The 12,732-nt window shown below is 30.8% G+C and overlaps 1 protein-coding gene and 2 non-coding genes across 5 annotated transcripts in view; all 3 read left to right on the top strand.

Moving 5' to 3' along the window:
• The first annotated feature begins 1,046 nt into the window (after window positions 1-1,046).
• Window positions 1,047-1,165, top strand: LOC114933402 (5S ribosomal RNA). The gene has a single exon (XR_003820052.1). It is a non-coding gene; the product is annotated as a 5S ribosomal RNA (ribosomal RNA).
• Window positions 1,166-1,533: 368 nt separating this feature from the next.
• Window positions 1,534-1,652, top strand: LOC114930256 (5S ribosomal RNA). The gene has a single exon (XR_003819415.1). It is a non-coding gene; the product is annotated as a 5S ribosomal RNA (ribosomal RNA).
• A 9,448-nt stretch (window positions 1,653-11,100) lies between these two features.
• The window catches only part of LOC114930252 (proximal sequence element A Pbp95), a 7,195-nt gene continuing 5,563 nt past the window's right edge, over window positions 11,101-12,732 (top strand). The window contains exons 1-3 of one of the 3 annotated variants that reach the window (XM_085479912.1): window positions 11,101-11,519; window positions 11,581-11,808; window positions 11,857-12,732. The exon at window positions 11,857-12,732 is cut by the window's right edge and continues 5,563 nt beyond it. In XM_085479912.1, the coding sequence (XP_085336038.1) occupies window positions 11,635-11,808; window positions 11,857-12,732 (1,050 nt within the window). In that variant the 5' untranslated portion in view covers window positions 11,101-11,519; window positions 11,581-11,634. Of the gene's footprint in view, window positions 11,520-11,580 lie in introns of those variants that run through there. The other 2 variants (XM_029301994.2, XM_085479913.1) reach the window with 2 other exon arrangements.

Below are 12,732 nucleotides of genomic sequence, written 5' to 3'. Positions count from 1 at the left end.
TAAATAATTTTATGACTTTTAATTTTATTAATTTTTGTTTTTATCAGCTTTATATAATTCTTACTGAAAATCAATTATGAGAAAGATATACATCGCACATAGCGAATAAATGAAAAAACTAACAATTTAGTTAAAAAATATTTACAAAATAATATATCTATATAAATATTTATCTTTATACATACCATAAATATATTATATTAAATATTTTAATTTATTTTAATAATATAGTTAATAAAAGGTTTTTATAAAACATTTTCAAAATATTTATATCATATTTTTAAAAAATATATATTTATATAAATATTTATGAATCTTTATCATAAAATTCTGTGCTGTCTGGGGTATGTATAGTTAATAAAATGATTAATATACCCATACAGCACAGATTATTGCAATTATATTGCAGCAACGTTGCAATGTTGCAAGTTGCAATGCAACATTATAAAGACATTGCAGAGATATAGGTGCACAAAATTCCAGCACACTTGTAGCAACATGACATTAATATTTTGGAAATATTGCATGTAATCAAAATTCTATAATTTATATATTGTAATATATATAAATTAACTACAACGTATTTTCATTAATGATTTATTTACATTTATATACCTGCATATGCAACATTAGTTTATGGTTGCAATAACAATGCATTATTGCAAACTCATAATATATTGCAATATTGTTGTAATATTTTGTTGCAATCTTCCAAAAAGCGGACATTTTAACATTGCTGCAATTCAACAGCAATAATGTAGCAACATTTTGCAGTGAATTTGCAATATTGCAATATTGCGGTGAAAGATTGTTGTAATGTTTTTGCAATCTATCGGTGCTGTATGGGTATAGTCAAATTCTTAATTTTGCGTTTTATTGGTAAAACATACGGCTTTAGGATCTCTTTATTACCAATAATAATATTTATTTTTTGTTTCAAATGTATGTATACTTAAATTATAATGACAATAAAGAAACTATTTTATTTACAATACTCTTAAAATTTTCAAGTGACTATTTCTTCATTAATTAAAGATTTTACCATTGTCAACAGTCATACCCCGTTGAACACACCAGTTCTCGTCTGATCACTGAAGTTAAGCAACGTTGGGCATGGTTAGTACTTAGATGGGTGACCGCTTGGGAACACCATGTACCGTTGGCACCTTCTTTTTCTTCTTTTTTTTGCTAATTCAAAATCTTAAAAGAAACATAAAACATTTTTTTATATATTATTTGTGATATATCAATTTTATATATTATAAAAATTTTTGTTTACTAAAAGATAAGACAATTTCCATTATTGTTCAGTGTTTTTTGAATTTACTATGGATGCCATTTTCTTTTGAACTAGAAATTAGAACATTCCCCAGACTCTTACTTCTAGGGACTCTAATCCATATATATATATTTATTTTTTATTTCAAATGTATGTATACTTAAATTATAATAACAATAAAGAAACTATTTTATTTACAATACTCTTAAAATTTTCAAGTGACTATTTCTTCATTAATTAAAGATTTTACTATCGTCAACAGTCATACCCCGTTGAACACACCAGTTCTCGTCTGATCACTGAAGTTAAGCAACGTTGGGCATGGTTAGTACTTAGATGGGTGACCGCTTGGGAACACCATGTACCGTTGGCACCTTCTTTTTCTTCTTTTTTTTTGCTAATTCAAAATATTAAAAGAAACATAAAACATATATATATATATATATATATATATATATATATATATAAATTCTGTAGGTTACTAAAATCTACTAGCTGGAGATAGATGACGTCACTAGGTTAAATTAACAACATTGAAGACATTGAAAAAAAAATTGTAAAATTTTTTTTTCTCTCTCTCTCTCTGGGTGCGATTACATGGACGCGCGGAAACGCGGAAACGCGGAAACGCGGAAGAGAAAGTAACTAAACTTTACTAGAGTCCCGCATTTCCGCGCGTTCCGTTCCGTCTGTTTTGATTGCCTTATATTACATGGAGCACATTTTGAGCGGAAAAGCGGAACGGGGAATTATAAAATATTAATATTTAACTATATTTATTGATTAAAATGCTTGTATTCAATAGATAAGTTGAAAAGATGAACATATTAAAAGGAATTTCAATGAATTAAGGGTCGACAGGTCGGTCGGCCAAACTCCGAATTGATGTTGGAGACCTCGCGCGGTGACAACGCGAAACTCCGATTTCAGTGTTGCCAACGCCGAGAAACCAATTCTCGGGTTTTATGTAGTGGTGCATGTCTGTACACGTACATACACCATTGCATTGCTCACGCGGACGCACCGTAGAGAGACAAGGACCGATAATCACGTGTTCTCCTTGTTCCTCTACCGTGCCGGTATACGCGAGATGCCGCCTGAAAATGCTTTCTGGCCTTCCGTAGCAGAAGGCAGTAGCGTAGCAAGGCTAATAAGTACCTACTTTTTATAAATTTTATATATCCTTATGCACATATGTGCGTATATATATATATATATATATATATGTTATATAAGGGATATGTTGATTATTCTTGATTTCTTTTTGATTATTGATGCTATTGTATAATTTGCTCCAATAACTTATAACGTGAAAGAACGTACCGTTGAGTAATATATAATCAATGCAAGGATGTTCAGTATATCATCCAGTAAATTAGAGTTCAAATATATCAATATCAATTTTTTTATAATACAATATATATATATATATATATATATATATATATATATTGGAATATAGAAAAATGATAAAATATATTTCGGCGATTTAAAAATTTTTTAATATATTGAAAATATTTTTACTACATATATATAAGTGTAAAATAATTCAGAAAATAAATTTAATAAAAATCTACATACCAGCTGTGTGCATGTGTGCAATTGATTTATTGAAATTTATTTACGGAAGTATTTTGCATTTATATATTTATAGTGTGTGTAGTTGTAAAATGATTAAAATATTTTCAATATCAAATTTTTAAGTTAATCGCCTATATAAAAAATATATTTCTATGATTTTCTATATTCTAATATATTATAAAAAAATTGATATTGATATATTTGAACTCAAGTTTTTTACGTGATTAAATATTCTTGCATTGAGCCATCATACGTTACTCGTAAGTTCTTTCATATCTGTATATATATATATATATATATATATATATATATATATACACTTATATATATATATTATATATATAATATTTCATTTATTTATAAAATACATTTTTAATTCATATTCAACCTGAATGATATTTTCTATATGTTTATGCTATCCTCCGATCTATCCCTAACAAATTAGGAGGTGTAATTGCATTATTATCATCAATTATTATCTTATATTTTTTACCTCTAATTTCTATAAAATTTAATTCATTATCATTTTATCCTTTAAATCAATATTTATTTTGAATTTTCATTAATATTTTTATTCTATTAACATGAGCAGGAGCTCAACCTTTTATCATTATTAGACAAATTTTATCATTATGTTACTTTCTTTATTTTATCTTATTACCTTTCCTAATAAAAATTTGAGATTTAATTATTTTTAAATAAATATTTTAAAATTTATTATTATAAATAAATTTAAAATATTAAAAATAATTATATTTAACATTTAAATTTTTTATAAATTACTATTAAATTAAGTTAATAATCTTGAATTTAAGTTTATGTTTTGAAAACATATTAAAGAAATTTTAATTTTCTATTAACTTTTAAACATTTAATTTTTTTTACTAAATTATTATTAATAATATAAATTTACATCCAAAAATTAATAAAATATAAACCAAAATTATTGGTAAAATAATTTTCCAACATAAATATATTAATTTATCATATTGTATTCGAGGAAGTATTCCATGTATAAAAATTACTATTCTACATAAAATATTAATTAAAATAAAAGTTAAAATTATTGAATATTTTAATAAATTCCTAAATATATAAATTCTAATTAATCTAAAAAAATAATTATTCCATATTCAGATAAAAAAATTAATGTAAACCCACCCCTAAAATATTCAATATTAAATCATCTGACTCACTTTCGATAAAATCTATAGGACTTCGATTTAATTCAGCTAAAATCCTAATAAACACTATAATAAACAAAGGATATAAAACTACTATATATCATAAATAAAATTGATAATTAATAAAATCAAAAAAAGAATATCTCTCTCTTATTAATATAATAACTAAAATAATTAAAATAAATCTTACTTCATATGATAATATTTGTGAAACTGATCGTATTGCTCCTATTATTGAATAAATCGAATTAGCTGATCATCCCATAAAAATTATAACATACCCTCTAATAGTTATAAAAACAATTATTAATAAAATAGAATAATTTAAAAAATAAATATTAGTAATGTAAGGAAATACTAATCATATTATTATTAAAACAAATCTAATTATAGGACATAAATAAAAAAAATTATAATTAGATTTATATACATAAAATAATTCTTTATTAAGTAATTTAATAGCATCACTAAAAGATTGAAATAATCCTATAAATCCCACCTTATTAGGTTCTTTACGAATTTGTACATATCTTAAAATTTTTCGTTCCAATAAAGTTAAAAAAGCTACCCCAACTAATATAATTAATAACAAAATTAACAATCTTAATATATTTAACGCACTATAAAAATATAATCTTAAATTTTGACAAATTATTACTTGTATAACTTTTTTCTATTATACATCATTAAAATTCTAAATTTAATACACTTAAATTTTGCCAAAGTAATTTTATTTATTTATATATATTTGATCAATTAAATTTATTCATTAAAAAAAATATAATTTAAAAAAAAGTCCTTTTGTACAAAATTTTCTTAATTTTATTATAGATAGAAACCGATCTGGCTTACACCGATCTGAACTCAAATCATGTAAAATTTTATTAGTCGAACAGACTAAAATATTAAACTTCTTTATTTAATTTTTATTTTATTTCAACATCGAGGTCGCAATCATTTTTATTAATATGATCTTTCTAAAAATATTACGCTATTATCCCTAAGGTAATTAATTTTTATAATTATTATAAAAAAAAAAATTTTCTTAATTTAATAATCAATCCTTTATAAAAATTTCATTAATTAATGTTAAAATTATCTTTAAATTAAAGTTCATTTTATTTAATTATCCTCCCAATAAAATATAATCATTAAAATAAAATTTATTTCCTTAAATAAAAAAATTATATTAATTTAATAGGGTCTTCTCGTCCCATAATTTCTTTTAAGAATTTTAACTTAAAATTTAAATTTTAAATCTACAAATTAAAACAGCTTTAATCAATTCCTTCATTCCAGTTTTCATTTAAAAAACAATTGATTATGCTACCTTTGCACCGTCAATATACTGCGGCTATTTAAAAATCACTGAGCAGAAATAATTTTAAATTATTATCAAAAAACCATGTTTTTGTTAAACAAGTAAATTAATGAAAATTAATGTGTATATGCATTACAATATATTCAATACAATATTCTCTTAATTTGAACGAAAATTATAAATAACTTATGCGTAACATATATTTTTGGACTCCTAAATAAAAAATATATTATATTATTTGCAAAAAATAAGATGAAATATTTTTTATTCGAATAGTCTCAACTGCTCTTTTAGCTGAATGTTTAGAAGCAATGAAAAAAATCGAGGATCTACGAAAAATTTAAGTACATTTCTAAGATTTTTTTATATGATATAAAAAAAATATATGGTATATAAATTGATTTTTTAATTTTTTTATTAATTTTTAATTACACACACACACACACACACACAAATAGATTCTTATTATTTAAAATAGTTTTTATTTTTGTTCTTTATTTACATATGCATACATATACAAAAAAATAAAAATAATATGATAGCCTTTTTGCTGACATTATCTCTCAATATTTGCATCCGTGTGCTCACGTATTAGTTTTTGTACCTACATGGACGCTACTACATATGCGATGTAAGAGAGACAAAGATGGAATGATGCTCTCTCCTTGTCAAGCAGTCAGCATGTTACCACAGAAATTTCCCCTGCTCCTTATGAATCTAGTGAGAATCTTATCGTCCAGATATTTCATAAAATAAGTGACATAACTTCGTGAATTTTTTTTTAATATATTCTTTATATAATAAAGCAGTCCTCTAAAAGGCCGGATTTTACATTTTCGCTCTTAAAAATTTATAATAAATAAAATACGGACTCGCGGCTAACCCAACCTTACCCGTTCCTAGCTGTGCATTCCCCCAAGTTTATTAAAAATTTTTATTTTTATCTTTTTTTCATAAAATAGCTCTTTAGAGGACTACAAATGAGCTTACTGATTAAGAATATCCTAAATTTAATAAGATTCATTCAATATTTTCGCTAATATCTGGAAAATAAGAATCCGTAATTCCCGGCCGGCCGATAGGCGTCTCCACCATGTCGCCTGTCGACCCTTAAGTAAATATAAATTTAAAAAATTAATACAAATGTCTATTTGTCACTATACCGTTCCGCTTTTCCGCTCAAAATGTGCTCCATGTAATATAAGGCAATCAAAACAGACGGAACGGAACGCGCGGAAATGCGGGACTCTAGTAAAGTTTAGTTACTTTCTCTTCCGCGTTTCCGCGTTTCCGCGCGTCCATGTAATCGCACCCTCTCTCTCGCGACGGATATCAAAGAAAGCAGATGTATTTTTGTATTATCTGGTCACCAATCGAAAGTTTTGTCTACTAAAAAATAAGACAACATTAAATTAATTTAATTAACTGTTTATTAAATAATTAGGCCAGGTCTACAATAGATGTAGTAAACCTTAAAAAATTGATCAATCACAGTCAATTATTCCCCTCATTCTTGACTGTGATTGGTGAATTTTTTAAAGCTTAGAGCTTACTACACCTGTTGTATATCTGGCCTTTTTTTTTTTTTTTTTTTTTATAGTCAGGAAATTTGCCTAAACCAAACTTCGCCGTCCTGACCCCTGAGGGAGGGTCAGGAGGCTTCGTGGTGGATTCCCGCCCGTAGTATCCCGAGGGACTATCGGGCGGGGGACCGACCTAAAACCTGACTGAAGCCCCTGGTCATATGGGTTATGTCCACCGCGGAACCGCGTAAGCATAACTTCACGGTGGACACCCGACCGGCGTCCTTTAGGAAGGACACATCCCCCGAGAGGATACTACAGGTATCCCCCCGGAGAGGACATCCCTTGCCCCGAAAGGGCATCGAGGGGAGCCGGGCTACTAGCTCCCCCCGGACTTCCCAGGGTCGACGTGCAATGAGAGCGGGGCCCCCACCCCTCTCTCTGCCAACCCGGTATGTATATCTGGCCTTAAATTAATGTAATTGACTGTTTATTAATTATTAAATTTATTTAATTGCTTATTCAATTTAATTTATTTAATTGAATATTAAATTATTAAATTAATTTAATAAATTTATAAAATTATTAAATTATTAAATTTCTGCACCGAAATCTTTTTATTGGTTTAATAAAATAATAAATGCTTTTCCACAATTAAAACACGTACAGAAACAAAGTGGGAACCTACTGATTTTATGTTAAAAACAAGAAAAAATTTAAAAACTAAAATTTCTTTATCGACTTCTGTCGTCAGGTCGAAAAAAATAATTGTTTAATATAAAAGTTCTGCTGTTTGTACGTACAAAATAAGATATATAGGTTCCGACTAGAAATTGAATGAAGAAGTATTAGTATATTTTTAGATATAAGTTTAAAAGCCTAATAAATAAGAAAACGGTGCAGAAAATTTTCACGCATATGTGCATGTTGTATACGTGCATATGTTTAAACATGTGTGGTGCTAACCTATCATGTGTATATGTGTATACGTGCATATGTTTAGATATGTGTGGTGCTAACCTATCGGAGTTCGGCCGTCTCTCCGGCATCCCCTTAAGCCCTAAATCTTTAATTCTTGATTGTGAAGTCGAATCTAATAGCTGCAGTAAGCTCTAAATCTTAAGAAATTCACCAATCACAGTCTAGAATAAGGGAAATAATCGACTGTGATTAATCAATTTCTTAAGCCGCTTGCACAAAATTAAGCAACAGGCAATAGGAATAAGAAATAGAAAATATCCACTAATAGGAGCAGAGAATAATATACATATATATCTCCATTTTTGATTGGTTGATGTTTTCTATTTCTTATTCCTATTGCCTGTTGTGTGTGCCTGGTATTGAGCTGAATCTACAATAAGCGGGGTCTACAATTGCAGCAAGAGTACAGAGTACAAAAGTAAGCAGTAAGCAGTACAAAATGGGATTGACTGATTCCGTTACTCCCGACGAAATGAGCAAATCCCATTTCGTACTGCTTACTGCTTACTCTTGTACTCTGTACTCCTGCTGCCATTGTAGATCCCGCTATAGGTGTAGTAAGCTTTAAAGCGGGGAGCGCACACTCTTGCATAAGCGCATAAGCATATGCATAAGAAATTCGATTGGTTGAATTTCTTATGCATACGTTCATAGACCAATCAAGATTTTTATGCTTACGCTTATGTGTCTATGCAAACGTGTGTGCTCCTCGCTTAAGCCTTGTGTCCACGATGCTAGAAATCAGTTCAAGTTCAAGGTATCGATTCTGTAACTTTTTCTAAAATGAAAACGTGAAAAGTGAAATATTTCCGCCAATTGCACATCAATTTTATTTTAAAATTAATGCGTGATTTGGCGGAAATTTTTCGCTTTTCACGTTTTCGCTTTAGAAAAGTTACAAAATCGATACCCTAGTATCGTGGACACTGGCCTTAAGGCTTAAATTATCTATTGTGGACCCGTCCAAATTTCTTAGAATCCCCAACGATTCTCCGACCAATCAGAGAGTTCCTAATAATTTAACTGGCCAATCAGAAACGCTTGCTATCGGATTTTGTCCCCTCCCTGGCAACATCCACGTGTATCTATTATTTCTGGGGAAGCGAAGGATTGATTGGCCACTTCGCGTCACTCGTGCGGGTATCCCGACGGTGACGTCATGCGCCGAGAGACAGCTTATTTCTTGTATCCCCCACCGCTTCACTTCTGTCCCTGCTGCCCAACTGTCGTGAGTGACTGTTTCGCAGCAGTCAGCGAAAATTTCCTCCAAAGGCTGAATTGCACCTCGTGAAGGTCTCGCTGTTAGAATAAATAAAGACACAGAGAAACTCTTTGTCGTAAATAAAGAGGAAAAAAAATTTAAAAAAAAAGGAAGAAAAAATCAGTCGACAAGTACTAACTACTACTACTACTACTACTACTACTACTACTACTACTACTACTACTACTACTACTATTACTACCATTATTACCACCACCATCACCACCACCAGGCTAATAAAATCCTTTAATTTTACAAAAAAACTTTGCCTCTAGTGCTAGTTCAGGCTAAAATCCTTTGATTATACGTGTAAAATAAAAAGATTTTAGTCTGAACTCGCACTAGAGGCAAAGTTTTTTAGTAAAATTAAAGAATTTTATTAGCCTGGACTCGAACCAGAGGCAAAGTGTGTCGGTAAGGGTCAAAAATGATGTTCTCCTCTTTAGACAGGCCTTTGGCGATCTCTGTGTTAGAACTTATTAAGGTACCTTTTCATGTTGACGCTCAACGCTCATTTTCAGCGTCAAGACAGGTCACGTGATCAAAGTTGACGCTGAATAGCGAGAAGCATATGAAAAGGGTTAAATTTTATACATATATTTATTGATATATATATATATATATATATATATATATATATCAATAAATATATGTATAAAATTTAACCCTTTTCATATGCTTCTCGCTATTCATATATATATATCAATGATATATATATCAATTGATATATATATATATATCAATAAATATATGTATAAAATTTAACGCTGCACCCCTTTTCATATGCTTCTCGCTATTCAGCGTCAACTTTGAATTTTATATTGCACTCATTTTGCCACACATGATATTTTTGTTGATACGACATGTTTATTTATCAATCACACGCGTATACTATATATATATATATGTGATATTTTTGTATAGAAAATGATGCATTTTGACATCAAAATGATGTCATAATAATTACTGTGGCTATCTGAGTTACTAGATAGTAAACTCGGTAATAGTAAACTTACTGCCAATGCTAATTCTGATTTACGTTGTTCATTTCTTTCATATAATTTTATATTGCACTCATTTTGCCACACATGATATTTTTGTTGATACGACATGTTTATTTATCAATCACACGCGTATACTATATATATATATATAGTATACGCGTGTGATTGATAAATAAACATGTCGTATCAACAAAAATATCATGTGTGGCAAAATGAGTGCAATATAAAATTATATGAAAGAAATGAACAACGTAAATCAGAATTAGCATTGGCAGTAAGTTTACTATTACCGAGTTTACTATCTAGTAACTCAGATAGCCACAGTAATTATTATGACATCATTTTGATGTCAAAATGCATCATTTTCTATCAAAATAATGTTATAATAATTACTGTGGCTATCTGGGAAGCTTACTGCCAACGCCAATTCTGATTGGCTTCTGCTTTTCTTTTTTCTGCTTTTCTGTCAAGGTGTGAATTCTCCCTAAGGCCGTCGATCTTTAATAGTATCTCATCGATGCCCGGAGTCATACTAAAATAGGCGTCTGCTACTATACAGGGTGTTACAAAAGTATCGGAACAGCAGAATAACTCGAAAAATGAGTCCTAGAAAAAATGTTAAGTACTGGGTTTTGATGATTTTTTCCTGGCTATCTGAACGTCAGATAGCCAAGAAAAAATTATAAAAACCCAGTACTTAACATTTTTTCTAGGACTCATATTTTTCGAGTTATTCTGCTGTTCCGGTACTTTTATAACACCCTGTATATATATATATATATATATATATATATATATATATATATATATGTATGTATGTATGTATGTATGTATGTTTGTATGTATGTATGTTTGTATGTATGTATGTTTGTATGTATGCATGTATGTATGTATGTATGTATGTATGTATGTATGTATGTATGTATGTATGTATGTATGTATGTATGTATGTATGTATGTATGTATGTATGTATGTATGTATGTATGTATGTATGTATGTATGTATGTATGTATGTATGTATGTATGTATGTATGTATGTATGTATGTATGTATGTATGTACACTATTGCATGTGCGCGGGATATTTTTCGATTTTCGCGTTTCAACTCTCATTTGACAATTCCATCGATACGTGTTTGTTTACGTCAAAAGAGAGAGGAAAAACGGAGTAGAGTGAAGATAAATATTGCAAAAAGAGATAGATAACGATGTTAAAAAATCAGAAGAAAAAAATATGTATGATTCCCGATTTCACGCTATTTCTGTCAAACATGTGTGATTGATATTGATGATTTCGTTTGACAATGATGTTGACATGATGATGTTAATTGTCCGGTGTTACTCTTCACTTCCACAATGCTGTTTTGAATCTAATTGACAAGTTGGTATGTAAGTTTATCTTTTTTTATGTTTATTTTAGTCACTATATTTCATTCTGTTTTGTAGAGACACGAGAGACCCATCGAGGAAAAACGTGGAAAGAAATTTTCCCTTTGCATTATGAGCGACTCCGACGAATCTGACATCGAGGCTGACATTCAGGCCCTGACCGAAGCTCTATCTCTGCCTACAACCAGCAATTCCAGGCCACAGTTTGCTCGTGAAAACTCTCCATCCGACAGCACCCCATCGATAGACCCTAGGAGTGATGATGAATATCTCAGCTGCATCAATGTAAATCAGGACTTCGAGTCTCTGAACGCCTACGAGATAAATGCGCAGTTGATTTCAGGTCTGCTGACAGCCAAGACGAAATTACTGGCACTGCTGCAGGAGTGCGAGAGGAAGATACAGGAGTTAGATGAGAAAATGAACTCCGAAGGATCCAGTTTGCGTACTAAGCCTCTCATCACCAATGCTGGCATGCCCTACTTCAAGGATAAGAACCACTTCAGGCCGCCCAAGAACTACGACATAAAGCTGAAGGAGTCTCGTGGCGAGTTGTTCCTGCCGTCCCTTAAAAAACCCAGTCGTTGGTCGGGAGATGACAGGGAGAAGCTTCTGAGAGCCATACACAACGAAGCTATTGAATCTGTACTGTCTGAAGGATTTGATAACCTTGATAAACAGCTTGCTCAACATTCAGATAAGGAGACAGCGAATGGGCAAACTAAGAGGACTGTGTTAACGTTGCCTAGAAACTTCAGGGAGATGGTAGGAGCCATAGGCGAGAGGGAATTCGATTGGCACAAGATTTCCAGGATGGATTTTGAGGACAAGCACTCTCCGGGTGAGTGCCAGGCCATGTGGAATATCTACCTGCATCCGGATTGTAACAAAAGCGAATGGACGGTCGCGGAGGACAGGAGATTGTTGAGATACGCCAAGGAATGCAAGTATCAGGATTGGGACGCCATTACGGAACTGGTGGGGACGAATCGTAGCGCTTATCAGTGCTTCATCAGGTGTAACACCATCAAGAAGATGCCGTCCTCGGGACGTCCTTGGACCAAGGAGGAGGACAAATGTCTCGTCAGGGTCATCCATCAACTGAGGATCGGGGATTACATCCCGTGGACGGACATCGCGAATCATCTGCGGCACAGGACCAAGCAGCAGATCTACGCCCGGTGGAACTACCGGAAGGCGCCGCACCTA

This window comes from Nylanderia fulva, unplaced genomic scaffold, assembly GCF_048542155.1.
Source record: "Nylanderia fulva isolate GAGA-0341 unplaced genomic scaffold, ASM4854215v1 Scaffold133, whole genome shotgun sequence".
NCBI classification, from domain to species: domain Eukaryota; kingdom Metazoa; phylum Arthropoda; class Insecta; order Hymenoptera; family Formicidae; genus Nylanderia; species Nylanderia fulva.
This window is presented reverse-complemented; position numbering and strand designations above follow the sequence as displayed.